This window comes from Lynx canadensis, chromosome D2, assembly GCF_007474595.2.
Source record: "Lynx canadensis isolate LIC74 chromosome D2, mLynCan4.pri.v2, whole genome shotgun sequence".
Lineage (NCBI taxonomy): Eukaryota > Metazoa > Chordata > Mammalia > Carnivora > Felidae > Lynx > Lynx canadensis.
The window spans coordinates 75,605,609-75,630,773 of record NC_044313.2 but is presented as its reverse complement, the minus strand read 5'-3'; the positions used below and the strand labels follow the sequence as shown (position 1 = coordinate 75,630,773).

The window sequence follows — 25,165 nt, the reverse complement described above, 5'->3', positions numbered from 1 at the left end:
ACCAGCACATATCATACTTACAATGTTCCTACAACTTCACGTTGGGGTAAAATACAGCAAAGTGTGTTCCATCTTATTTAACTCCCAAAACTGAAACTTACCTTATTAAAATGTACATGATACTGAAAAACTTATGACAACATTACTGAGTATGTGATACAAAATATCTAAGTACTAGGCTGTATAAATTACAACAAATACATAGTTGGAGACCTTCTTCTAGGAAAAAAAAGAACACCCCAAATACTGTAACATAAATATTGACTTTTGGGTGCAAAATTCCATTATACGCATAAGGAGAATCATTGACTCTCATTTCCTAAGTATAAAGAAAAAATGAGTATTTGCATGGCCAAGGTACGCAATAAGACACGGAAACTAAATGCAGTCACATTAACAGTGAAGTCAAAGTAGTTCAAAAATTCAACAGAACCTGAAGAAACACTTTAACATAATTACATTCATTACAAGTGAACCTGCTTTCCTACCGTCGACAAGAAGATGACATGGTATAAATCGAGGGTCACACGGTACAAAAGAAACATCTCTCTTCCATCTTTTAAGTGGTTGAAAAGCTACTCGCTCTGCCTTCTGGCGTCAGGCTCCCCTTGCTGCCATTTGGACTCTCAAACAATCTGCAGAGCCTCATACCTGAGGCTCGGAAGCGCCCCCTTTCACCTCTGGCTGACCACAAGACCAGGCTCTTTCTATATTATCAGTCATCCGAATTCAAAGTCAAAACAAAGCCCACGCTTCCCATTTCAAACTTCAAACATTCGGCAACAGTAAAGACACAGAATCCAGACCAGATGTCCAGAACGATCTGGATTTATGTAATTACAGTTCATCAATTACAAGGTTGACAATATAAAAAGGAAGCCCTGTCTGGTTTTCAGGAATTCACATCCTTCCTTTTGTTTTCTGTTTTGTTTAATCTATAAAATGAGACAGATTTAGGGCCTCGTTTGCTCAAAAAAAAAAAAAAAAATTCCATTTCTTTAAGCACACAATCACGAAGGGTACGGATATCTATGAATTTAAAAACCCATCTGGAATCTGTTTTCCAATGGCAATGCCACCTCTCTAAGCTTCTTTTCTATCGACTATTTCACTTCTCTAATTAAGCTGCATTTTTACAAAACACAAAGGAAAGGAAATACATACACATATTTAAAATCTCTTTCCCTAAATTCTCTGAAAAATCTATAAAGCACATGAAAGCTCAGTCTCTCTCCCTTTGTTTTATGAGGATGACACTCCTTTTTCCATCTCATTAAGAGATGCATTTAGAATAAAATTTTACATTGAATTTCAATGTTTACCAAAAGCTTTAATATTCAGGTGGATTTCATCAAGTAGGTATTTATTTAGAAGAAACATATCCTCAGTTAATTAATAATTAATGAGGTTAATATAGAAGAACTTTTTGAAGTTATAGACTTACTATCGTAAGAAATGTAAAAAATAAGGGACACCTGGGTGGCTCAGTGGGTTAAGCATCTGACTCTTGGTTTCGGCTCAGGTCATGATCTCATGGTTCGTGGGTTTGAGCCCCACATCAGGAGCCTGCTTGGGATTCTCTCTCTCTCTCTCTCTCTCTCTGCCCTCCCCTGCTTGCATACTCTCTCTCTCTCAAAATAAATAAACATTTAAAGAAAAGAAATATAAAAAATCAATTTAATTTACATACATATTTTTCTTGCATAGGCGTATGATAGCATGAGTTAAAAAAAAAGTCTTTCAATCATAAAAAAATATATAACTGGGATAAAAAAAACAGTCATGACAGAGTAACAAAAATAATGATTTAATAATTTTTTAAATAATTTTTACTGTTAATAAAGACTATGTTCAAGTGTTTTCAATAAACAAAGATGGGTATTAAATCACATCAGTATTTGTAATCAATAAGATACTTTAAAAAAATGGTATGCCCATTTTGTTTTAAGACGTCCGTACTTATAACACACTATAAGTTATATTCTACACATCTATTTAAACTGACAGTAGAAACTGTCTATGTCAAAACTTACAATGTTCAAGGATACATTTTCAAATTTTTTCAAAATTAATGTATAGGATATATAAGAAAAAACAACTAAAGATCACCAAACTATCTTTTGTTATTATTATTAAAGTTTATTTATTAAGTTTAAGAGAGAGTGAGAGCATACATGAAGGGGCAGAGAGAGAGGAAAAGAGAGAGAATCCCAAGCAGTCTCTGTACTGCCAGCATGAAGCCTGATGCAGGGCTCGAACTCATGAGCCGTGAGATCATGACCTGAGCTGAAACCAAGAGTCAGAGGCATAACCACCTGAGCCACCCAGGCACTTCAAGACTACTAAACTATCTTAATCATCATTAGATAAGCATTAATCTCAAAATATTAGGTCTTCAAAGGTAGTTACTCTATACCAAGACAGTTCCCTATACCCCTCCATGGAAGCTATAATCTTAAATCAATAACTTCCAAAAGTATAATAAAATAGGGAAAAAATACATGAAAACTTAGCACTTTTTAGGCAAAGGACTGAACGTTCCAATCATTAAAAAAAAAAAGATCTAATATTCTATTTAAAATAGTTCAAAATGACACCTTTATCATCAATATTGAATTTATATAAAGGAACTAAAAGTCAATCTCTGAACAACTTTTTGAAGTCACCAGAAAGGGAAAAAAAGAAGATATACCTATATATATATATAGGTCTAGAATACATACCTATATATATATGTGTGTGTGTGTATATATATATATATATATGTGTATATTTGTTTCTATAAAAAACAAATACACAGTGACTTTGTATTACAGTCCAAATTTCTCACTCAGCTATCAAGATGTCTGTAAATAAAGGCAGTGACTGACAGTAAGACTCCTGTACTCTCGTTCAAGTTCAAGTTTCCTGTTTTATATGTGCCTTTAGAAGGTTAAATCCAGAGTCCATCAGACCTGAAATGTGTAACAGGCTCGCAAACCATCTGTCCTGTTTCCAAACCTTATGTCACCCTCTCCTAGGAGCACCTTCTGCCAGGAGATTCACAGACCGAGATGACATGATGTCACCAAAACAAATAAGGCTAAAGACAAGAGCAGACTATATAGAATTATTGTGTACTGCCTGGTGAATTTAGGCCAAAGAAAGCCAAAGAAAGGTAGGCAGAAGGGAAAGAGTAGAACCTCTCCACCACTTCCTCAGTGTTTCATTTGCTTGTTTACTGTAGTTAGCATGAGTATTTTCCATAAAAGCACAGGTCCACAGGATTTTGTACACTTGGAGCACTCGGCTGTATTTACGGCTTCTACTTACGCAACTCTTAGTGTCTCTAGTCTCCACAGGGAACGTGCATGGACAGATACAGCACCGCCTTCATAGTGAACAGTTCTGGTTAAAAAAAGAAAAAAAAAAAGCCCAGTTTCAACAAGTGTCATTCTTGGACTCTATTTTCTCAAGGCAATTACAAGAAAAAAGGCCAAGGGAAAGCCTTTGGATAAGGTCATACTTTCTGGCACGAGACAATACAGCTGGAAATAAAAATAACAAAAGTAAAAGTAAGTGATCAATTTAAGTTTGCCCTGAATAAACATTTAACTTAAACATATTCTCACATCATTTTCTCCCTCTACTCCCATTTATTCCCCCTCCCTCTCCCCAGCCCACCTCTCCTCCTCTCTCACTCTCTCTCTCTCTCCCTCTCCTCCAGTGAATACATTCACCTTACTTATTTAACTTAGGTCCATAAAAGTACTCAGCTATGAGTTTATGTGTAGTTTAATATCTTATTATTTCAACACATGCATATAATTATTTGCAGTTTATATTCTGTTCTAGATACATCAAACACTGTCAAGAAATATAAGAACACATTAATTTTAATGTTTTATTATAACAATCTGCAAAATTACTAAAGAGAGAAAAGTATCACCGAAAATATAAACATCAACCAAAAAAGTCTCACACACAAGGGGAGAATTATCTTTGAATGCACATCACACACACCCAAATTCCAAAGCTCTCATAACGATAATTATGACAGAAGTAATGCTAGGTAATTTACATATGTTATCCAACTTGAGCTCTGTGCCAACCTGTTGAGATGGTTTTAAGGAAACCAATGCTTATACGTGCTCCTTGTTTCTTCCTTGAGACTCACTCTCTCTGTCTACTGAATGTTTGCAATCATTCAAACACACATAACCCTGTCCTGTCTCAAACATAATAAGACCATTGACCCTATTCTCCTCTCCTGCTTGCCCCCATATCTGTCTCATGGATCACCTCCTGTCAGATCTCTGTGCCTCCACTTGCTTCCTGATCCACCTCTCCATTGAAACACATTTGCTAAGGCCACCACATGACATCCGTGGTCCAAAATCCAATGGACTATTGATGGTTTTTTACACTGGAGAAATACCTACTATCTTGACAGTTTTTCTAACACCACTCTCACCTACTTTTCTTCTCACTTACTGAGATATTCTTTCTCATTGTTTTTATTGTGGAAATTTTCAAATAGACACAAAAGTAGAGAGAGTATTATGATAAATCTCAATGTACTCAGCACACAGTGTCAACAACAATCAACACAGGGCCAGTCTTGTTTTACCTATAACCTCTAGTAACCCATTCACATACAACTCCCCCCCAAAAATACATACATACATATGTAGATATAGATATGTAGATATACAGACACACACACACACACACACACACTCCTATGTAAAATCTGCTTTTATGAAATATCCATTCTGTTCATATTTTCCATTTTCTCAAAAATGTTTTGTTTTTCTGTTGCTCTTTCAAATCAAGATACAAACAAGATGCACAAATTGGTTAAATATCTTAAATTTCTATTACTAACAGTTTTCCCTCCTTCTTTTTTCCTTGTTGGCATTATCTCTTGACAAAAATCTGTACCATTTGTCTTGGAGTTTCTACATTCTGGATTTTTCTGATGACATGCTCATAGTGTTGACATGTACTTCTAAAATGGTAGTTGGATTTCTAGGTCTAGTGTTTTATACTTCCTAATACATCACATCAGGTGGTAATAATGACTACTTGGTCTACCTTTTTAATATTAAAATTGATCAGTAGGTTTAGAATCACCTTGATCCATCTATTATAAGAGTTTTAGGTATACCTACAAACAGTGCCATAGCAGTGATTTTCAATCATGGCTGCAGATACAATTATGTGGATAGCTTTTTAAAACGTGATGCTATGCCTTCACCAATGACCAATTAAACCAAATCTGGAGTCCGGATTTTTTTTTTTTTAAGTTTATTTTTATTTTCACAGAGAGAGAGAGAGAGAGAGAGAGAGAGAGAGAGAGCAGTAGCTGGGGAGGGGGAGAGAGAAGGAGAGACAGGAATTCCAAGCAGGCTCCGCACTGTAAGTGCGGAGCCTGATATGGGGCTCAAACTCACAGACTGTGAGATCATGATGTGAATCAAGATCAAGAGTCAGATGATTGACTGAGTCACCCAGGCGCCCCTGGAGTCAGGATTTTTTTTTTTAATTTTTTTTTTCAACGTTTATTTATTTTTTTTGGGACAGAGAGAGACAGAGCATGAACGGGGGAGGGGCAAAGAGAGAGGGAGACACAGAATCGGAAACAGGCTCCAGGCTCTGAGCCATCAGCCCAGAGCCTGATGCGGGGCTCGAACTCACGGACCGCGAGATTGTGACCTGGCTGAAGTCGGACGCTTAACTGACTGCACCACCCAGGCGCCCCTGGAGTCAGGATTTTTAAAAGTTCTCCAACTGGTGGTAATCAGAAGCTAAAGTACGGAAATCATGGTCCAGATCAGTTTCTACACAGCAGCACTATTGACATTTTGGGCCAGCTAATTCTTTGCTGTGGGTGGCTGTCCAGTGCACTTAGGATGTTCACTGATTCCTGGACCCTACCAACCAAATGCCAATAGTACTTGTCTCTTCTACTCCCCCTCCCCAGTTGTAACAACCAAAAATGTTCCAAAGATATTACCAAAATGTCTTCTGGGGGACAAAACCATCCCCACTGTCAAGCTACTGGTTTAGATTAGTGGCTCTCAATCTGTAGTATTAGAATTATATTGCAGGCTTTTTAAAATACAGATAGCTGGACCCAATCTGTTGCTACCCCCAAGTTCCCGATTTAGTAGATCTATGGTAAGGAGAAGAATTTGTATTTCTAATAAGTTCCCAGGTGACATTGATGTAACTGGTCCACATTCTGAGAATCACTGGGCTAGAACCATTATTTTATTAGGGCAGTGATTCTTGGCCTCGGTTGTATACTAGAATAATCTGAAAAGCTTTACAAACTCCAACGCATAGACAATTCTCAAATTAAATCAGCATCTCTGGATATATACTTAAAAATAACAAATAATAAAATATAGATGTAATGTGTATATATATGTATATAGATACACAGATTTTTAACTCAATCATGACCTTTAATAAAGATCTTGTACTTGGCCATATAAAAAACCTTTATCAGATTTTTTTTAAAGTAAAGCCATGTACTCATCCTATTTTCTAATTATAACCAACGAAAATTGGAAATAAATACTAAAAAGATTTTTAAAATCTAACAACTTGGAAAACTCAGTAACTCTTATAAATAATTCATGGGTCAGAGAGGAAATAGAAATTAGACCTTATCTAGGATGTAATGAGGACAAGAGTACTTCAGAACAAATCTATGATTCACAGGTAAACTTTGAAAAATTTAGGCCTGAAATCCCTTGATTATTAAAGAAGTAATGACCAAAAAAAAAAAAAAAAAAAAACACCTTAAGAGTTGTCTGAAGAAATTAAATAGTGAACAAAATAAACTGACAGAAAATAAAGAAGGGATTCTATGATGTATTACTAAGATAAGTAAAATGCAAGAATGCAAATGATATAAATTTTCTGTACAACAATAAATCATAATAAATCTATGGCATGTATGTATGTATATACGTATCTATGCAGAGGTATTATCTATATGAACGTGGAGAAAGTTCTTGAATAATGAACACCGAAACAGTAATGTTAATCACATAATAAAAGTTATGTAGGAACTAAGCTTGAAACTAAAATGTACTCGAAGATAAAAACAGTATTAAGTAATGTTTACGTACAATTGTATATATTATATATAACAAGGTATAGGAAGAATTATCCTTCAAATGTTTTACTCTCATCACTTTTCCTTTATTAACTGAATTTAACAATGATCTTTTATTATTTGTATAAGTAGAAATCTAATGATATTTTAATTTGGGGGGAAATTAACATTTAAAACACAAATATAAAGTCTAAAGGAAAGTTGGAACCTCCTTTCTGGATATTTGTCTCCTGAAGGGGCTTCTTGCCTTTCATTATTTCTATTTTTTTTTAAATGATTCATCAGCAAGTGTAGAAAATCCAATGACCTGCAGTTCTTCAATGACAACTGGGGAAATCTTTGCTTTTATACAGAGTCTGCCATATAAATACATGCCAAGTGCTGAATGTCACTGGTTGTCATATCAAGTAGGCATTGGCTATTTCAGACTGAAAAGCAACTTTACAATATCAAAATCCTAAATGTAGTAAGGATCTCAGTCCATCATAAATGACACTAAGGACATGTAAACTTATTTAAAAATTGGTCCACTTGGAGAAATCCACCTGTTCTATGAAGCGATCATCCCTTTTCCCTGCAATATGTCTCAAGTATCAAGTTTAAAGATCCACAAGTTTACCAAATGGTATTAGAGACCATATTTAAACTCATACAACTAAATGATCATCTTCATAGCAAGTGTTTCTGTCAACAGGAAGACTAAGAAAAGAGAAAGATTCTCTAAGAAAGCGAACAGACCTATAGCAACAGCACCTATGGGCTCAGTCAGCATCACATGAGATTTCAATGCAAACAGCGTCAATGACACGAAAATGCAAGGGAAGGTCATGCGGATATGAAACAACAAAATGCTTGTGCAACTCTCTGCTCACTGAAAGACTGTCTTTGCAATGAACCAAAACAATGTTACAGCTGATAAGAAAAACATGTGTTAAGATAACTGGCCATTGGTATCCCTCGTAACAGAATTTTTTTTTTTTTTTTCAAAGAATCTTCCACCTCATGATTCAGTAAAACTCCAAGTCACTCAGGGTGCCTGGGTGGCTCAGTCGGTTAAGCGTCCAACTTCGGCTCAGGTCATGATCTTGTGGTTCACAGGTTCAAGGCCTGCGTCAGGCTCTGTGCTGATAGCTCAGAGCCTGGAGCTCACTTTGTGGATTCTGTCTCCCTCTCTCTCTGCCCCTCCCCTGCTCGTATTCTCTCTCTCTCTCTCTCTCTCTCTCTCTCAAAAATAAATAAAACATTTTAAAAAGTCTTAAAAAAAACTTCAAAGTCACTGTAATTTCACTGACTATGAATTTTTAGTGCACCTAACAGGGGCGTCTGGGTGGCTCAGTCAATTAGTTAAGTGTCTGACTTCAGCTCAGGTCATGATCTCACAGTTTGTGGGTTCGAGCCGCGCATCAGGCTCTGTGCGGACAGTTCAGAGCCTGGAGCCTGCTTTGGATTCTGTGTCTCCCTCTCTCTCTCTGCCCTTCCCCTGCTCATGCTCTGTCTCTCTCTCTCTCCCTCTCTCTCTCTCTTTCAAAAATAAATAGACATTAAAAGAAAATGTGCACCTAATAACTGACAGTGTGTGCCTTATTTGACAACACTTTGAAAAATTCCAGGCTGCAGACTGCAAGCTATGCCTACATAACACATTATCTCCCAGTATAACACGCTTCATTAAGGAGCTCATATTTCAGGTTGATCACATAAAACTGCCTGGAGAGGCCCTGTAAGGTTATTCTTGTAATAAGTACAAACTTTCCCTATTATGTCATCAATTCCACTTTTCATCAGTAGTATCATAGTGTCACTGAAATAAAAGTAGTCAGCTATTTTTGTGTTTTCAGCGATAAAATACAATGTAAGTCTAATCTCAACTGTTGGACCATTTCTTTCTCAGTAGAACGCACGCACTTTGACAGCCAGGATGGGTCCATCCAAGGCCCAGAAAAAAACGAGCATTAGCACAGTAATAAAAGCACAGCCCCTCCAAGCTCTGCACTGTGTAACAGTTTGGCATATATTGGCATTTATTTATAAGGATTTTATAAGATACACAATTCCAATCAGTGGACTTTAGCATAGAATCGTAAAACACGATCAGTAAAAGATTCTACGCGGTAAAGAGAAGGCTTCACCCTACAAGGAAACTACTTTTTCTCCCGGTGAGCGCTGTCCCGGAGCGTCTTCACTCAGTGACATCACAGTCACTAGCTCACGTCTATGACAAGGCCCCGAGAAGTTGACAAATCGCTCTCAGGCTGGACTGTAACTAACTTTCTGAAGACGTCTCTTCTTTGTGTGAACTTGTGTGAGGATGCAAAGTCACTGAACTTCTCCGTGCCTCATTTCTTCACATGCAAAATGAAGCTAATGGTCATTGGGTTGGTGAGAAAGGAATGAAAGACAGAACCCACCTAGACATCATGGAGGAGCCTTTGCACGGCAAATTGTAGCTCTGGGGGTTTGCAGGAAGACGAGGAATAGGGCGCTGTGTTTACTGTTTCTAAATATGGTGTTAAAGACTCAATATTGCTTGTTGAACTGAACTGCCGTAGGACCATATACTTGTTTATATGCAAAGGTATAATAAGTCCTAAGTTATGAAACTGCTCAGAACAAGATACGAAGCAAAGAAATTCACAAACAACTCCGTAGGACTTTTTTTGGCATCTGCTGTAGGATCCTATAGAAAAGTCAAGCTCTGAAAATCAAATATACATTACACAGATCAAAGAGATACTTTTTTTTGCCCTAGCTACCTTCTCCCTCTTGCAAAAACCTACTTTTTTTTTTTTTTTATTTTGAGAAACAGAGAGAGTAGAGGAGAGGCAGAGAGAGAGAGAGGGAGAGAGAGAACCCCAAGCAGGCTCCATGCTATGGGCACAGAGTCCAATGTGGGGCTCAAACCCATGAACTTTGAGATCGTGACCTGAGCCGAGAGTTGGACGCTTAGCTGACTGAGCCCCCCAGGCGCCCCGCAAAGATCTACTTCTGAAGGCACCCACCCTGGCATCCTAACTTCGGCTCTCGATTTCCAGGACTGCTGGAGCTGACAGCCCATCTGACACGTTCACTTCCACCATCAAAAGGAATTCTAGAACAGGGTCTGGCAAACTTTTCTGTAAAGGGCTAGACTGTAAATACTTGGGGGTAAATGGGTCTCAATGTTTCTTTCATATTACTTAACTCTGAAAGCAGTATGGGTAATATGTCAAAAAATGTGCATGTCTATGTTGCAATGAAATTTCATTTAGAAGAACAGGCAAGGGGCTGGATTTTCTCTTTCCAGTTTTATTTATTTTGAGAGAAAGAGCAGGGGAGGAAAAGAGAGAGAGACTCCCAAGTAGGCTCTGCACTGTCAGTGCAGAGCCCAATGTGGGGCTCAAACTCACGAACCATGAGATCATGACCTGAGCTGAAATCAAGAGTCGGACTCTCAACCAACTGAGTCACCTGGGCACTCCAGCACTGGGCTGGATTTGACCCACACACCATAGTTTACAAAGCCTGATCTAAAAGATCCTGCCCACATTATTGGCAATTTTAACCTCCGAGAGAGCCGGCTAGATGAAATCTGAGGTCTGGAGATTTTCATCACTGTATTAGGGTTCTTCAGAGAAAGAGAACCAATAGGATACAGATAACTCCTAATATATACATAGCGCTTATTTTTATATACATTATGCTTATATATAACACATGCATAATAAATAAATGTGATATAGTAACCATTAGTATGAAAAATAGAATATTATAAATATCTAATTATATAGAAAGAATTTACATAGAATTATATAGAAAGAATTATATAGAAAGAATTATATATTCTCGAGCTGCCAAGCCCCGAGATCTACAGTTGGTAGCTGGAGACCCCGGAGAGCTCTGGCGTATGAATTCTAGTCCACGGCCAAAGGGCTGAGAATGAGGAGAGCCAACTGTATAGTTCCACTCCAAAGAGTGCCAGGTTCAAGGCCCAGAAGACCTGATATTTCAGTTTTCTGCTTCACTCAGTCTATATTAAACTTGGGGCGCCCGGGTGGCTCAGTCGGTTAAGCAGCCGACCTCTGCTCAGGTCACGATCTCGCGGTCCGTGAGTTCGAGCCCCGAGTCGGGCTCCGGGCTGACGGCTCAGAGCCTGGAGCCTGCTTCCGATTCTGTGTCTCCCTCTCTCTCTGCCCCTCCCCTGCTCATGCTCTGTCTCTCAAAAATAAACAAACATTAAAAAAATATATAAATAAATACAACGGGAATAAGCGAAGAACCTATATCTGAAGGCGATTTTAAATCTCTAAATATTGGGGCGCCTGGGTGGCGCAGTCGGTTAAGCGTCCGACTTCAGCCAGGTCACGATCTCGCGGTCCGTGAGTTCGAGCCCCACGTCGGGCTCTGGGCTGATGGCTCAGAGCCTGGAGCCTGTTTCCGATTCTGTGTCTCCCTCTCTCTCTGCCCCTCCCCCTGTCATGCTCTGTCTCTCTCTGTCCCAAAAATAAATAAACGTTGAAAAAAAAAAATTAAAAAAAAAATCTCTAAATATTAAATATTAACATGCCTCGATATGAAAAGTTAATTTTTGAGGGGCGCCTGGGTGGCTCAGTTGGTTAAACATCCGACTTCAGCCAGGTCACGATCTCGCGGTCCGTGAGTTCGAGCCCCGCGTCGGGCTCTGTGCTGACGGCTCAGAGCCTGGAGCCTGTTTCCGATTCTGTGTCTCCCTCTCTCTGACCCTCCCCCGTTCATGCTCTGTCTCTCTCTGTCTCAAAAATAAATAAACGTTAAAAAAAATTTAAAAAAAGATATTAAACTCATCCCCAAAAACCCTCACAGAAACACCCAGAATAATGTGTGACCAAATAATCTGTGCACTCTGTGGCCCAGTCAAGTTGACACACAAAATTAAACAACAAAATAAGGAATTGAGAGAAAAACCAAACTATCTCGAATCACATTTCTTTTTCATTTAACTTTTGTTACCGCTTGCTCGTTTTTGAAAGACAGTACGTGAGGGAGGGAGGGACAGAGAGAGAGGGAGACACAGAATCGGAAGCAGGCTCCAGGCTCTGAGCTGTCAGCACAGAGCCCCATGCGGGGCTCGAACTCACAAACTGCAAGATCATGACCTGAGCTGAAGTCAGATGCTTAACAGACTGAGCCACCAGGGTGCCCCAATCCTGAGTCACATTACTAAGTGTGGAACTAACATCTACATTGTGAGTGATTCTTCTTCTTCTTCACAAGGTAATTACAGATAAATTCAGGGTTTCAGAGCACATGACTCATCCCCAAACACTTGAGTTTGATCAGTGAAGTATGAGCAATGCAGCTGTCTTATATCTGAATTACAAAAAGAATAATTATTTTCAATATCTGCTTGTCTTTCTTTTCTTTCGTGATCCTCATTCCTAAAATGATATCATTCAGGAATTCTTTGTTTTCTATTATTGTGTAACAACTGACCACGGACTTACTAGTTGAAAACAATATGCATTTATCAATCCCGTGGTCTGCAGGCTGGAAGTCTGGGGGAAGCATAGCTGGGTTTCCAGCTCAGGGCCTCACAGGCTGAAACGAAAATGTCGGCTGGAGCTGTATTCTTGCCTGCAGTTCAGGGTATTCTCTCTCTCTCTCTCTCTCTCTCTCTCTCTCTCTCTCTCTCTAAGATTTTATTTTATTTTTTTTAGTAATCTCTATGTCCAATGTGGGGCTCAAACTCACAACCCCGAGATTAAGAGTTGCATGCTCCTCCAACTGAGCCAGCCAGGCGCCCCTCAGGGTAAGCTCCCTGGTGGTTGGTTGGTAGAAGTCGTTACTCGCAGCTGTATGACCAAGGTCCATTTTCTTGCCAGGTCTCAAGTGGGGACCTCTTTCGACAACTAAAGGCTGCCCTTAGATCCTGGGCACATGGCCCCCTCCATCAACCCTCTCACGATATCTCAGCTTACTTGTTCAAGGCTGACAGGAGAATTTTTTTTTTTTTTCACACTTTTAATCGCTGACTTCAACAGGGCTCAGTCCCTTCCATTAAAGACTCACCTGATTAGGTCAGGCCCACCGAGGAAAATCCACCCTTTGATTAAGTCAAGGTCAGCCCATTGAGAAAATACATTTGCAACACATTTTCCAGGTTTTTATACAATGTAACCTCAGCATGGGAGTAAAGCCCACTATATTCATAGTCCCACCACACACACAAAAAAGGAGGGGATATCACAGAGTGTGTACAGCAGGAGGGCAGGAATCTTAGGGGCCACCTCAGAATTCAATCTTCTATTTGTCCTCTCCTTCAAAACTTTCCTCCTTTCTTTTGAGTTAAACATTTTTTCATTATTGTCATTCTAGCTTCCCTTTAATATTTTACATTCTTTTACTATGTTTTCTGTGATTACTATAAAGATTACAATATGTGTTCTTGCTTATTAAAAATTATTTAATTATGGGGCGCCTGGGTGGCTCAGTCGGTTAAGCAACTGACTTCGGCTCAGGTCATGATGTCACAGTTCATGGGTTCAAGCCCGGCATCAGGTTCTGTGCTGACAGCTTAGAGCCTGGAGCCTGCTTTGGATTCTGTGTCTCCTTCTCTCTCTGCCCCTCCCCCATTTGCGCTCTGTCTCTATTTCTCTCAAAAATAAATAAAATGTGAAAAAAAATTTAAAAACAATTATTTAATTACTAATTTTACTACTTCCCAGACAACACGAGAATTGCCATTTAGTTCTATTCTCCTGACTTGTGTGCTACTATTACAATGAATTTTGTTCACTACAGTTTTTAAATCCAAGATTTATATATAGCTGGCATCATCAACATTTTGCTTAACTGATGGTCTTTATAAGTTTTTCTCATATTTGCCTTCCTTCTGCTCTTTTTTTTCTCCCTTTCTGTATCTCCAAAATTATTTCTGAGATAATTTTCTTCTACTTGAAGAACACCATTTAATAATATGTCCTTTACTGTGGGTCTACTGATAACGAATTCCCTTTGCTCAGTCTTTTTTTAAAAAAATCACCATTTTACTAGACAAAATGGTTGTCAGGCTGGTAGTCATTTTCTTTCAGCACTTTTACGTTTCTATCCAACGTCTCTGAATGTTTCTTATATGAAGTGAGCTGTAAATCTTACTGTTGTCACTTCAAAGGTACTATACCTTTTTTCTACATTTTTAAAAAGTTTTTCAATTTGTGTTTACTTTCCAGCAGTTCTACTTTTGTCGTCCTAAGTATTTTTACTTTTTATCTGTCTTACTTAGGGTTCACAGTCCTTCTTAAACCTGTGGCTGAGGGGAGGCTGGGTGGCTTAGGCAGTTGAGCGGCTAACTCTTGGTTTCAGCTCAAGTCATGATCTCATGGTTCTAGAGTTTGAGCCCAACATCAGCCTCTGCACTGACAGTACAGAGCCTCTTTGAGAGTCTTCCTCTCCCCCCTCTCTCTGCCTCTCTCTCTCTCTCAAAATAAAATAAACTTTTAAAATATATATTAAAAAAAATCGTGGCTTAACGTACCTAATCAGTTGTGGAGAATCCTTAGGCAAGTTGTATTAAATATTGCCTGTGTGCTGTGTATTTGTGTATTTGTAAGCTCTCTTATTCTTCTTCTGTCTCCCTCTCACCTTCTCCTGTTGCCCTTCCCTTTTATGCCCTTTTATTTTGGGACTCCAATTACATGTATGAAAGAACATTCTTTATTTCCTATCTATTTCTTATTCTCTTATATATTTCCTAGTCTTTTAGCCATCAGTGTTTCAGTCTGAATTCTTCTGACCTGATTTCCAATTCACTAATTCTCTTTTCAGCTACTTCTAAGCTGATGTTAAATCCATCTATGAGTGTCTAATATCAGTTATTTTATTTTTTTATTTTTTTTAATTTTTTTTTTAACGTTTATTTATTTATTTTTCAGACAGAGAGAGACACAGCATGAACGGGGGAGGGGCAGAGAGAGAGGGAAACACAGAACCGGAAGCAGGCTCCAGGCTCTGAGCCATCAGCCCAGAGCCCGACGCGGGGCTCGAACTCACGGACCGCGAGATCGTGACCTGAGCTGAAGTCGGACGCTTAACCGACTGAGCCACCCAGGCGCCCCTAATATCAGTTATTTTAATTTTCATTTTTAGAATGCCTAAAGGATCACTTTTTATAGTTTTCAGTTCTCTACCAAATTTCTTCATCTTCTCTTTTAATTCTTAGGTCATAATGATCATAAATATTTTATTTCATTTTTTAAAATATTTAATGTTTATTTTATTTTTGAAAGAGAGAGGCAGAGTGTAATCGGAAGAGGGGCAGAGAGAGAGGAAGACAGAATCTGAAGCAGGCTCCAGGGTCTGAGCTGTCAGCACAGAGCCTGACACAAGGCTTGAATTCATGAACTGTGAGATCATGACCTTAGCCAAAGTCGGACACTTAACCAACGGAGCCACCCAGGTGCCCTGTAAATAGTTTAAATTCTATTTGTGATCATTCTATTATCTATGTATCCATGAACTATGCGCCTTTTTCTACAGTGTGTGTTTGCTCTTGCACCTTGGTCAACTCCCATCTTATACACCTGTGTTGTATATAACAAAGAATTTGGCTGACCTAAGTCCCTGTTCCTAGGAGAGAGACCCTAAACCCCTGGAATTTCCCAAGTGACAAAAGTGGCTTTGTTATTCATGAGCCCCTCGGATTACAACTCAATTTAGGCTACCAAGTGCACTCATAGCAGCCCCTCGATAGCTTCACTGTGGGGGTTGGCCATGCTGGAAAGACCAATGAGAGGACGAGGAGTTGGAGGATGAATCCAGCCTGACCCCTGTGGGGAGTGACAGGTGCTGGAGACTGAACTCAATCATGCCATCAAATATTTAATCAATCATTGCTACATAATAAAACCCTGATAAAAACACTTTGGAACCAAAGCCTAGGGGAGATTCCTGGACAGTGGACACATCAATTTTAGATATGTTGACCCACAGAGAAAGGGCAGAGCAGCTGTGCAATCAGGCCCTCCCAGACCTCACCTTACGCATCCCTTTAGCTGGCTGGTATGATGTGTATGCCTTACAATAGGACTGGCATCATAATATGATAGGGAAAGACAGGATAAAATAGGCAGAGAGGGAAAGGTTAGGACCTGACATCCCTGGGGGAAAAACACATATTTTAGAACAATGCTGGGAGCGTGACCACAGCAAACCCCCTCGGGTGTAAGGGTCCTCCTAAAAATGCAATAGACACCACCCACCCCTCTCAGGTTTCCCTCAAGAATGTGACAAGAGACCTAATTAAAAATAAGCAGTCCCTCATAAAACATATGACCCACAAGGAACGGTATGGCCATAGACCACCCTCATACAATGGAAATGAGCCAATCAAAAGGGAATGACTAGGCATTTAGAGGTACCTAGCCAATAAGGGTAGAACCTCAGAAGGAACAAGGGGGAATGGAAGGGACTAACCAGAACCTTATTAAACAAAGGCCTTTGCCTGCACTCATGAGCATTCACTTTTGAATGCCCCCCCCCCCCACTCCACATAAAGAGAGCTTTCCTACTGTTCTTACTTTCTGATCTCATACGCGAATAAACATTTGCCTGCTGCTCATTTTATTCTGTGTCCACTTCTTCATTCTTCAGAGGGGATGAGACAACGAATCCCGGGTATTGTAAAAAAAAAAAAAAAAAAAATCGTGCAATAATAATTATAGCATTTTCTTGATTTCCTGAATCTAAAGGAGTTGGCTGAGGGGAACCCTCAAATTTGTAGCCAGTTGGTTAGAAGCACAGGTGATGTGAAGATACCACCCCCAATTTGTGTCTAGAGTCTGAGATAAGGGTAGTTTTGTAGAGAACTAAGCTCTTAACTTGTATGACCTGCTAACTGTGAGTAGTACCAGAAATTCACTGTAGTCTACCAGCTGGGGTGGAGACAAAAGAGCTAGTTTAATTTTCACTATCAGACGTTATGTAAAATTATAGAGGTCATTTGAGTTCTATGTGTTACTTTCTCCCAAAAGATGTACTTTTTTTTGCTTCTGACAGGTAAAATGATCTAGGGTTACCAGCAATCTCACATCATCTTAATCCAAATAGCAAGTAATATTATTTGAGGCTGAGTCTTGAATACTTGTGAGGGCTGGTCTATTTCTGGTTCACCTTCAAGGGCACAGCTCTGGAAGCTATACCTATACCTCTGAAAGTGCCTCTCCTCGGTGGGGGGGACGGGGGTGGGGGGAGGGTCTTGGGGCTTTCATCCTCCTCTACTCTGATTCTTCCCACAGCCCAGCTCCTCAGCCACTGAAACCCCCTGGAGAGACGAGGTTGCTCCAAATGCTATAAACTCAGTTCTCTGGTCTCCTTGTATTTTGGGACACTGGCCCTCACATTTTGACTGCTTTTTTTTTTTTTTTTTTTTGCTCTGAGTTATCTTCAAACAGATTTTAGGGGGTGGTTTACCTTTTTTAGTTTTTCTCAGGAGGACCTTGGTTTGAAATAACCTATCTACTATTATTACCAATTTCACTTTTAAAAATTATCTTTAGGGGCGCCTGGGTGGCGCAGTCGGTTAAGTGTCCGACTTCAGCCAGGTCACGATCTCGCGGTCTGTGCGTTCGAGCCCCGCGTCAGGCTCTGGGCTGATGGCTCGGAGCCTGGAGCCTGCTTCTGATTCTGTGTCTCCCTCTCTCTCTGCCCCTCCCCCGTTCATGCTCTGTCTCTCTCTGTCCCAAAAATAAATAAAAAAAGTTGAAAAAAAATTAAAAATAAATAAATAAATAAATAAATAAATAAAAATTATCTTTAAAATACAATTATTTTCAACTTTGAGTCCATCAGGCCAATGGGGAACGCAAGAGCTCATTATTCTTGCTAGAGTGGTGCAGCAATTTCAGACATGGGGTAAGACCGGTTCACTTGTTAGATCTCCTGTACACACATGCTCCCTTCCAGCCTGAGGGCTACTGATTTCTATTCACTGGAGAGGCATGACATTTTGCCAAAGTGAAAAAAAAAACCCAGAGCCATTCCCCTCTGACTTCTTGCCATCTCCTTATGAGCTAAGATGAAATGGGAAGTAGAAAGCTCTCAGGCAGTAGACGGCTGGTCATCCTGAAAGTGGAACCCAGTAAAAATACTCCCTCCCCAGTCTCTGCAAATGTCTTCAAAATTTGTTTTGAACTAACACCGCAGAAATACAAACGATTATAAGAAAACATTATTAAAAAACTATAAGACAACAAGCTGGACAACCTAGAAAAAGTGGATAAATTCCTAGAAACATACAACCCTCCAAAACTGAATTAGGAACAAATAGAAATTTTGAACAGACCACAATTATCAGCAACAAAATTGAAATCAGTAATTAAAAAAACTCCGAACTGGGGCACCTGGGTGGTTCAATCAGTTAAGCGTCCATGTCTTGGTTTCAGCTCAGGTCATGATCTCACAGTTTGTGAGTGCAAGCCCCACATCACGCTCTGTGCTGTCAGCACAGAGTCTCCTTGAGATTCTCTTTCTCCCTCTCTGTCTGCTTCTTCCCTGCTCACTTCCTCTCTCTCTCTCAAAATAAATAAACTTAAAAAAAAATTAAAAAAAAAACAAAAAATAAAAAAAAACCCTCCAAACCAACAAAAGTCTAGGACCAGATTGCTTCACAGGTAACTTCTACCAAGCATTCAAAGGAGAGTTGATATCTGTTCTTCTCAAACTATTCCAAAAAAATAGCAGAGGAAGGAAAGCTTCCAAATTCCTTTTAAAAGGTCAGCATTACCCTCCTACCAAATCCAGACAAAGACACTACAAGGAAAAACAAAGGAAGAAAACTAAAGGATAACAGTATCTCTGATGAACATAGATGCAAAAATCATCAACAAAATAGTAGCAAGTCAAATTCAACAACACATTTAAAAATTCATTCACCATGAACAAGTGGGATTTAATCCAAAAATGCCAAGGGTGGTTCAATATTTACAAATCAATCAATATGATCCATCACATTAAGAAGTGAAAGGATAAAAGCCATATGGTCACCACAACAGATGCAGAAAAAGTATCTAACAAAGTACAACATCCACGATAAAAACTCAACGAAGTAGATACGGAGGAAACACACCTCAACGTAATAAAGACCATATATAAAAAACCCACAGCTGACATCATACTTGATGGGGAAAAACTAAGATCTTTTTCTCCTAGATGAAGAACAAGACAAGGATGCACATTTTCATCATTTTTATTCGATACAGTACTGAAAGTCTTAGCTGCAGCAATCAGTCAAGAAAAAGAAATAAAAGGCATCCAAATTGGTAAGAAAGAGGTAGAACTATTTTCAAAAGACATGATGCAGCAAACTGAAGATTCCATTAAAAAAAAAAAGCCACTAGAACTGATAAATGAATTCAACAAAGTCACAGGATACAAAATTGACATACAGAAATATTTTGCATTTTTTCCATTTTTTTTTTAATTTTAGAGAGAGAGCACATATGTAAGCAGAGGAGAGGGGGAGAAGGGGAGAGGCAGAGAGAGTCCCAAGCAGGCTCCATGCTCACTGAGAAGCCCGAAGCAGGGCTCCATCCCATGACTAAAATCATGACCTGAACTGAAATCAAGAGTCAGCTGCTTAAGTGACTGTGAACCACGGAGGCGCCCCATGTTGCATTTCTATACACTAATAATAAAGAAACAAAAAAAGAGAAATTAACAATCCCATTTAAATTATACCAAAAATAGGGGCACCTGGGTGGCTCAGTCGATTAAGCCTCCAACTTTGGCTCAGGTCACGATCTCACGGTTCATGAGTTGGAGCCCCGCGTCGGGCTCTGTGCTGACAGCTCAGAGCCTGGAGCCTGTGTCAGATTCTGTGTCTCCCTCTCTCTCTCTGCACCGCCTCCCAACTTGTGCTCTGTCTCCCTCTCTCTCAAAAGTAAACATTAAAAAAATGTTTAAATCATACCAAAAATAATAAAATACCAAAAGAGTGAAAGAATTATACTCTGAAAACAATAAAACAATGATGACAGCAATTTATGATGACATAGACAAATGGAAAGATATTCCATGCTCATGGACTAGGAGAACAAATATTGTTAAAATGTCCACACTACCCAAAGCAATCTGCAGACTCAATGCAATCGCTATCAAAACACCAACACAGAACAAGAACAAACCATCCTAAAATTTGTATGGAACCACAAACGACCCTGAACAGCCAAAGCAATCTGGAAAAAGAACAAAGCTGGAGGTATCACAATCCCAGATTTCAAGTTACATCACAACGCTGTAGTAATCAAAACAGTATGGTACTGGCACAAAAACAAACACATCGATCAACAAAACAATAAAAAACCCAGGAATGATCCTGCAATTATATGGTCAATTAATCTGTGACAAAGCAGAAAAGAATATCCAATGGGAAAAATACAGTCTCTTTAACAAATGCTGCTGGGAAAATGGGACAACAACATGCAGAAGAATGAAACTAGACCACTTTCTTATACCATACACAAAAGCAAACTCAAAATGGAATAAAGACATAAATGTAAGGGGCACCTGGGTGGCTCAGTCAGTTAAGCATCTGACCCTCAGTTTCAGTTTAGATCATGATCTCACGGTTTCATGAGTTTGAGCCCCACATCGGGCTGTGCACTGATGGTGTGGAGCCTGCTTAAGATTCTGTCTCTCTTTCCCTCTCTCTCTGCCCCTCCCCTACTCATGCTGTCTCTGTCTCTCTCAAAATAAATAAATAAACTTGAAAAAAATTTTTAAAAAGCCATAAAGCTAAGACCTGAAACCATCAAAATCCTAGAAGAAAACATAGGCAGTAATTTCTTTGACATCAACCAAAGAAACATTTTTCTAGATATGTCTCCTAAGGCAATGGAAGCCAAAGTAAAATTAAACTATTGGGACTATATCAAAATAAAAACCTTTTACACGGTGAAAGGAATCATCAACAAAATGACAAAGGCAACCTACTAAATGGGAAAAGATATTTGCAAATGATATATCTGATAAGGGTTTACTATCTAAAATATTTAAAGAACTTGTACAACTCAACACCAAAAAAACACAAACAATCCAATTAAAAAATAGGCAGAGGAAGTAAACACATATTTTTCCGAAGACAATATACAAATGGAAACAGGCACATGAAAAGATGCTCAACATCACTCATCAGCATGGGAATGCAAATCAAGACCACAATCACATATCACCATACACCTGTCAGAATGGCTGGAACCAAAAAAGACAAGAAATGACAAGAGTTGGTGAGGATACAGGGTAAAAGGAACCCTTGTGCAATGTTGGGAGAAGTGCAAACTGGTTCAGTAACTGTAGAAAACAGTATGAAGGTGCCTCAAGAAGTTAAAAATAAAATTATCATATGGTCCAGTAATTCCACTACTTGGTATTTAAAAAAAATCCAGGGGCGCCTGGGTGGCGCAGTCGGTTAAGCGTCCGACTTCAGCCAGGTCACAATCTCGCGGTCCGGGAGTTCGAGCCCCGCGTCGGGCTCTGGGCTGATGGCTCAGAGCCTGGAGCCTGTTTCCGGTTCTGTGTCTCCCTTTCTCTCTGCCCCTCCCCCATTCGTGCTCTGTCTCTCTCTGTCCCCAAAATAAATAAACGTTGAAAAAAAAATTAAAAAAAAAAAATAATAAAAAAAAATCCAAAATATAATTTGAAATGATATATGTACCTCTCTGTTTATTGCAGGATTATTTATGATAGCCAAGATACCGAAGCATCTGTGATTGTTCATCCACAGATGAATGAATAAAGATGCGATACATATACACAATGGAATCTTAACCTTAAAAAAGAAATCTTGTCATTTCTAACAATGTGATGGATAGAGTGTTTTATGCTAAGAGAAATAAGTCAGTCAGAGAAAAACAAATACCATATGATTTCACTCGTATAGACTTTAAGAAACAAAACAAATGAACAAAGAAAAGAGAGACAAACACACACACTTTAAGAAACAAAACAAATGAACAAAGAAAAGAGACAGACAAACACACACACACACACAAACAGAAGACTGACTCTTAAATACAGAGAACAAATTGGTGCTTGCCAGAGGGGATATGGATGAGGGGATGGGTGAAAAAAACTTTCCTGGAAGATAACTGTAGATTCACATGCCATTGAAAGAATAGAGAAAAGTATTTCTGAACATTTTGTTCTTGAACTTGTCTAGTTTCTCCTAACAATAATGTTTTTAAAAATATAGAAGTCTCTCATCAAGAATATTGGCTTTGAGGGGTGCCGGGGTGGCTCCATTGGTTAAGCGTCTGACTTCAGCTCATGATCTCATGATCTCAACATTCGTGAGTTTGAGCCCCACATCAGGCTCTGTGCTGACAGCTTGGGGCCTGGAGCCTGCTTCGGATTCTGTGTCTCCTTCTTCTCCCCCTCCACAGCTCACGCTCTGTCTGTTTCTTTCTCAAAAATAAACAGTAAAACATTTTTAAATATATATATATATATATATATATATATATATATATATATATATATATATATTGGCTTTGATACAATCCCCAATCTTATATTTATCCAGTTCTGCTTTTATTACATTCTACACCACGTTGTCATTTGTGTTAGTTCCTGATCCTCATCAGTGGGAAGGTCCTGTGCCACAAAGATTCCTCATATTCCCTTTTATAACTACATGCTCTTCCTTCTCTCTCCCTGCTCTCGCTTCCCTAACTCTGGACAACCACTCCCTTCCATTTCTAAGCTTTAACATTTCAAAAATGTTAGAAAAATGGAATCTTAGAGTATGTAAGATGCTTGGATTGATATTTTTCACTCAGCATAATTGCCTGAAGATTCATCCAAGTTGCTGCTCTTAATTGCTAATATTCTATGCTATGGTTATACCACTGATGGTTCAATAATTCATGAGCTGAAGGACATTTGGGGTGATTCCAGTTTTGGGCTGTTACAAAAAAGCTACTTTACAGTAAATATTTCTGTATATTACATGTATACACAATACTGTATGTAAATATATATATATGTGTACATACATACATATACACATATATATGTGTATACACACACACACACACACACGTGTGTGTGTGTGTGAATACAGTTTTCATTTCTTTGGGATAAACTCCCAGGGGTGAAACTGTTAGGTCATGTGGTAGTGTATGCTTAGTTTTTAAAGCAAGTGTCAAAATGTTTTCCAGAGTAGGGGTACCACTCTGCAAGCCATTTATGAGTGGTTCAGTTTCTCTGCATCCTCACCAGCACGTGGCTATCAATATTTTTGTTGGTTTTGGTCAATCTGTATATTGATGATGCCTAATGATTATTAGTCATTTACCACAATGACTAATGATGCTATACATTTTCTCATGAGCTTACTTGCAATCTATATGCCCTCTTCGTGAAATAGCCGTTCTTGTATTTTGCCCATTTTTTAATTACATTGTTTTTTTGTTTTTTACCGCCAAGCTTTGAGAGTTCTTTATGTATTTTTAGATGTTAGTCCTTCATTGGAATTATGACTTGCCAATATTTTCTGCCCCTCTAGAATGTGTCTTTTCATCTTCTCCACATGGGCATTTATAGAACGAACACAAAGTTTCTCATTTCAATGAGGTCCAGTTTATCAATGTTTTCTTTTCATGAAGTTGTGGTTTCAATGTCAAGTTTTAAAAGTCCATGATCCTCAAGATTTTTTTTCTATTTTTTCTGAAAGTTTTATGGTTTTATGTCTTACATTTCTGTCTTTGATCCACTTGGAGTTCTTTTTTTGTGTCAAGTGTGAGGTTTGGGTCAAGGCTATTTATTATTATTATCATTATTATTATTATTATTATTTTTCCCCCTTGGGCATCCATTTGCTTCATCCAAATGTCTTTTAAGTTGAAAAGTCCCTTCTCATTTTCTTTTCTATCAGAAACAATCTCTCTCCCTTCTAAGACACTAAAGCACAACAACTTCCTTGAACTTAGTCTTTAGGGAATACAAGTCAGAAACAGAAGTGCCTTGTACAAAGCTTAAGCTTTCTGGGAAGTCACAAACCTCCCCTTTGGGGGAAAAAAAAAACACAGGCACCACTGATTGCTTATGTGGGGAGGAATAAGGGAACATACTTCAAAAAAAATTAACATCACAGAAATCACCCCACAGACAAAATCTTTCCACATTGGCAAGTGTGTGAATTTTCTAGGAAGAATCTGTAATGTGCATCAGATTGTCAAAGATACCCACAACCACCCAATTATGTTTTGAAAATCATGGTTTTCAAGGCTCAGATGCCCGCTACAAGAACGGGGACTCCTTCCGTGGACTGATTTGAAGTCAAGGTGCTTCCGGTAGAGAAGACTGAGCCAAGGATGTGGGACTCCCAGGCCCCGAAACAGTATTCTGCTCATTCAGGTTGGCAAGCTGGTTTAGTTAAGACACCTTTTCTTCCCCTCCCCAAAGCAAAGCAGGTACCAGTCTTTCAAGAGTCACCAAAATAACACAAGTGGGGGACCTCTGACCCTGCTGAGTTAGCCAGAGTGGGAGTCAATGCAGGCACCCCACTGCTCTCCTTAAACAACCCAAAGCACACGACTTGTTTTTTCTCCATTTCTTTCTTTCACAAATGCAAAAGAATAAGCATTTGTGTGCAGATGCCCACATACATGGCACTATCTAAAAGGTGTACAAGAATGCAGGATGCTACCCTGGCTGAAAAGTAAATAGAAGAGACGAACAATAGGAGACACTGATCGCCAATAAAGATAATAAATGGCAGTATGTGACGAGCGTCATTATTTGTATGGGGCAGTTAAAGACAGTCCCACCACCAGCATGGCCTCAACCAAATTAAGTTCACCGTGTTAATGTATTACCAGACCCTGGAGACTGAGGCTTCTTCTATGAATCCTCTGCAAAATAATCAGGTTCACCAAAAAATTACTCACACAGAGCTTCTACTGACAGTTGATACCGAATAGCAGATTCAAACCAATTAGTGGAAAGAGAAGAATGTTTGACTAGCTCGTACAGGCTAACAAGCTTATTGCTTCAAAATCAGAGATGGAGAGAGATTCCTTCCTTCCTTGAGGAAGACTGCTAACC

General features: G+C 39.0%; 1 protein-coding gene across 6 annotated transcripts in view; it reads right to left on the bottom strand.

Moving 5' to 3' along the window:
• Nucleotides 1-25,165, bottom strand: part of RYR2 (ryanodine receptor 2) — a 767,906-nt gene that overhangs the window by 403,880 nt on the left and 338,861 nt on the right. For all 6 annotated transcript variants that reach the window (XM_030335594.1, XM_030335595.1, XM_030335590.1 and 3 more), the window contains exon 11: nucleotides 3,313-3,387. In XM_030335594.1, coding sequence (XP_030191454.1) covers nucleotides 3,313-3,387 — 75 coding nt within the window. The remainder of the gene's footprint in view (nucleotides 1-3,312; nucleotides 3,388-25,165) is intronic.